The sequence below is a fragment of the Limulus polyphemus genome, unplaced genomic scaffold, assembly GCF_000517525.1.
Source record: "Limulus polyphemus unplaced genomic scaffold, Limulus_polyphemus-2.1.2 Scaffold1038, whole genome shotgun sequence".
Lineage (NCBI taxonomy): Eukaryota > Metazoa > Arthropoda > Merostomata > Xiphosura > Limulidae > Limulus > Limulus polyphemus.
The window spans coordinates 121,483-126,409 of NW_013666648.1; the positions used below are offsets into that span (position 1 = coordinate 121,483).

General features: G+C 34.3%; 1 protein-coding gene across 1 annotated transcript in view; it reads right to left on the reverse strand.

Moving 5' to 3' along the window:
* Positions 1–4,927, reverse strand: part of LOC111086355 (transcription factor 7-like 2) — a 77,198-nt gene that overhangs the window by 62,036 nt on the left and 10,235 nt on the right. Inside the window, exon 3 of the mRNA XM_022388896.1 lies at positions 3,952–4,046. Coding sequence (XP_022244604.1) covers positions 3,952–4,046 — 95 coding nt within the window. The remainder of the gene's footprint in view (positions 1–3,951; positions 4,047–4,927) is intronic.

The following is a 4,927-nucleotide window of genomic DNA, read 5'->3' on the forward strand; positions in this document are numbered from 1 at the left end:
GGACATTAGGTTACACACTGGGCACATTAAGTTCACACTTGGGACATTAGGTTCACACTGGGACATTAGGTTCACACTTGGGACATTAGGTTCACACTGGGCACATTAGGTTCACACTTGGGACATTAGGTTCACACTGGGCACATTAAGTTCACACTTGAGACATTAGGTTCACACTTGGGACATTAGGTTCACACTGGGGACATTAACTTCACACTTGGGACATTAGGTTCACACTGGGCACATTAGGTTCACACTTGGGACATTAGGTTCACACTGGGCACGTTAGGTTCACACTTGGGACATTAGGTTCGCACTGGGCACGTTAGGTTCACACTTGGAACATTAGGTTCCCCACTGGGCACATTAGGTTCACACTGGGGCCATTAACTTCACACTTGGGACATTAGGTTCACACTGGGCACGTTAGGTTCACACTTGGGACATTAGGTTCGCACTGGGAACATTAGGTTCACACTTGGGACATTAGGTTCACACTGGGCACATTAGGTTCACACTGGGCACGTTTCTTTCGATTCCTGAAACCTTGTTTTTTTTTATTAATGTTCGTGTACAATTTAATTTACCTTCGCTAACGTGATATAATCTGGAAGTGTTCTAAATAACAATAGTTAACGCTCTACACAGGATAAGTAATAGGTTGAAGTAGGGGCTGATCGTTATCAAAGGTTGTCACGTGATCTTACCATGCTTCTCTCGGAAAAGTAATGTTCACGAGATTTATCTTTAAAAATACGTGCTGCAAAAAAGAAAAAAGAAAAATCTATCACTAACATGTTGTGTACCAACAATTGGAAAATATCTGAAGTAACGGTACTTTTAAAAATCTGACTTTGATATCTGGCAGAATTATGCTCGTGTTTTGTTTTTTTCTTGATAAAGATTTTTTAAGTGGCATATCACGTATAAGATTACAGATTGTTAAGTTAATTAAAAAGAAATAAAGACTCCGCCGATTGAAATTCGTGTTCTGTTCTTTCGCGTACACTTTCACAATTGTAAAATGTTGAATAAGAAGTCTAAAGACTTGCACATTTCGAACGAATATGTTATCACGAGCCTTGTGGTGACAGGAACTTGTACGATATAACGAATTATCGTTTTCAATATGAATGGTGCCCTATGCGGTAAATGGGCCAAAAATGAAAAAAAAAAAGGGGCAAGCTGTCCTTAATTTAGAACTGAGGACAAAATGGAGTGCAGCTAGTCAACAGTAGTCTAGACTGTTGACTTTATTAAACAAATAAATAGAATGACTGTCATCTTTATAATATCCCACTTGAAAATGCGGAGTGTGTTCTATGGCATATTTTCGGGATCGAACCGTGGTCCTTCCAATGCGCAGACGGGCACGCTAATCGCTAGGCCATGCTCGACGAATGAACTCAGTGGTAAATGAAGTTACACATACAAATATAGAATATATTTACACGTAACAAGGGTGTATGGTATAGAGTATATTTACACGTAACGAGGATGTATAGTATAGAGTATATTTACACGTAACAAGGGTGTATGGTATAGAGTATATTTACACGTAACAAGAATGTTTGGTATAGAGTATATTTACACGTAACGAGGATGTATAGTATAGAGTATATTTACACGTAACAAGGGTGTATGGTATAGAGTATATTTACACGTAACAATAATGTTTGGTATAGAGTATATTTACACGTAACGAGGATGTATGGTATAGAGTATATTTACACGTAACAAGGGTGTATGGTATAGAGTATATTTACACGTAACGAGAATGTGTGTAAACTTTCCTCTATCTCGACATATATTTCTGTCTTACTGAGGAACTCGTTCAATTCGTATTTAACAAATTCGATGATTAATAAAAATCTATCAGAAGAAAGATCAGGATGTAACATGTTTTTAGTAGACTATACCAAGAAAGATCATGATGTAACATGTTTTTAGTAGACTATACCAAGAAAGATCATGATGTAACATGTTTTAGTAGACTATATCAAGAAAGATCATGATGTAACATGTTTTAGTAGACTATATCAAGAGAGATCACTATGTAACATGTTTTTAGTAGACTATATCAAGAAAGATCACGATGTAACATGTTTTTAGTAGACTATACCAAGAAAGATCACGATGTAAAATGTTTTAGTAGACTATATCAAGAAATATCATGACGTAACATATTTTTAGTAGACTATATTAAGAAAGATCATGATGTAACATGTTTTTAGTAGACTATATTAAGAAAGATCATGATGTAACATATTTTTAGTAGACTATATCAAGAAAGCTCACGATGTAACATGTTTTAGTAGACTATATCAAGAAAGATCATGATGTAACATGTTTTAGTACACTATATCAAGAAAGATCACGATGTAACATGTTTTTAGTACACTATATTATAAAAGATCATGATGTAACATGTTTTTAGTAGACTATATTAAGAAAGCTCACGATGTAACATGTTTTTAGTAGACTATATTAAGAAAGATCATGATGTAACATGTTTTAGTATACTATATCAAGAAAGATCATGATGTAACATGTTTTAGTACACTATATCAAGAAAGATCATGATGTAACATGTTTTAGTATACTATATCAAGAGAGATCACTATATAACATGTTTTTAGTAGACTATTCCAAGAAAGATCACGATGTAACATGTTTTTAGTAGACTATATCAAGAAAGATCACGATGTAACATGTTTTTAGTAGACTATACCAAGAAAGATCACGATGTAACATGTTTTAGTTGACTATATCAAGAAATATCATGATGTAACAGTTTTTAGTAGACTTTATCAAGAACGATCATGATGTAACATGTTTTAGTAGACTATATCAAGAGAGATCACTATGTAACATATTTTTAGTAGACTATATCAAGAAAGATCACGATGTAACATGTTTTTAGTAAACTATATCAAGAAAGATCACGATGTAACATGTTTTTAGTAGACTATATCAAGAAAGATCACGATGTAACATGTTTTTAGTAAACTATATCAAGAAAGATCACGATGTAACATGTTTTAGTAGACTATATCAAGAAAGATCACTATGTAACATGTTTTAGTAGACTATATCAAGAAAGATCACGATGTAACATGTTTTTAGTATACTATATCAAGAAAGATCACGATGTAACATGTTTATAGTAGACTATATCAAGAAAGATCACGATGTAACATGTTTTAGTAGACTATATCAAGAAAGATCACGATGTAACATGTTTTAGTATACTATATCAAGAAAGATCACGATGTAACATGTTTTAGTAGACTATATCAAGAAAGATCACGATGTAACATGTTTTAGTAGACTATATCAAGAAAGATCATGATTTCTAGTCCATCCAACATAGCTTTCAAAATGCAACAAAAACCAGAGCACTCTAAAACAAAGCTATAATATAACACCACAGATTCAGGATTTATTTAAGTAATACTGTGTAACGTGAAGACAAACCGCGTGCTACAAACTGACGTCGCTATAACAACTTGAGTTAACAAAACTAATACAATTCAATGATACATACATCTATTCCTGTATCTCTCTCTGTCGGTCTGTGTTCTACTCAAAAATAGCTACATTGGTCTTATCTATTTATTAGTGAAAACTACGTATATGTGGTTACCAAGGTAATCAGTGAAATATCTTTAATGAAATTCCCGTTAGGCGTCATTAGAAATGCGTGTTAATAAGGCAGTCGTACTGGCATGCCTACACGCACGTTTGTGGATGTATAATCCTCTGATCTTCATCGAGAGCTCTCTCCCTGCATTTTTCCCTCGGTGCATTTATATATTCATTCGTGTTCAGTGATAAAGGTTATTTAAATCTGTTACAATAAACTACTGATACCTCTTCCTAAACTATATTTTTGGGATATCCTTATTTTGTACTCGATCTAAAACCGAACAAATTAAGGCTGTACGTTACCATTGACGATGGTCCAATGGTGCCGTTCGGGTGTGGGTATGGTGAGACAACGTAACCAATAGGCGTTGAGTGGGAAACTGGCTCAAAACCTTTTCCTGAAAGTAGAGATAAAAAGGTTGAGTTGTATAAAATGATAAATATTTTCTGTGAAACAGTTAAGCCTAATAGTTAAATTCAACCAGAAATTCCAACTGTTTCCAGCTGAACAAAGACAAATAGTATTTTTTTTACCCTGAAGAAGAAATGTGTTAAGTTAATGAATGAGAAATATTAAGTACATGAAATAATATAACACACAGTACAAGCACTTTCACATGGAAAAAAAAGAGAGCTCCGTGGAATATACGCAGCAAAAAAATTGAATTTCACATTAAACACGTGTTAATTATAAATGTTTACTCAACCAGCAACGGAGCTGCCACCATAAAACTGCTCTGCTCATTCTACTCAATTGTTCTTTGTTTAGAAAACGAGCTGTGGATAAAGATTCAACTGTGGAAACCAAATGAAACGTTTGAAGAAATTGTATAGTCTCAACATCCAAAAACGAGTGATATCAGCATCAAAAGGTGACTCATCTCAGTATCAAAAGACGACTCATCTCAGTATCAAAAGACGACTCATCTCAGTATCAAACGACGACTCATCTCAGTATCAAAAGACGACTCATCTCAGTATCAAAAGACGACTCATCTCAGTATCAAACGACGACTCATCTCAGTATCAAAAAGACGACTGATCTCAGCATCTAAAAATAACTCATTTCAGTATCAAAAGACGACTAATCTCAGCATCTAAAAACGACTCATTTCAGTATCAAACGACGACTCATCTCAGTATCAAAAAGACGACTGATCTCAGCATCTAAAAACGACTCATTTCAGTATCAAAAGACGACTCATCTCAGTATCAAAAGACGACTCATTTCAGTAACAAAAGACGACTCATCTCAGTATCAAAAGACGACTCATTTCAG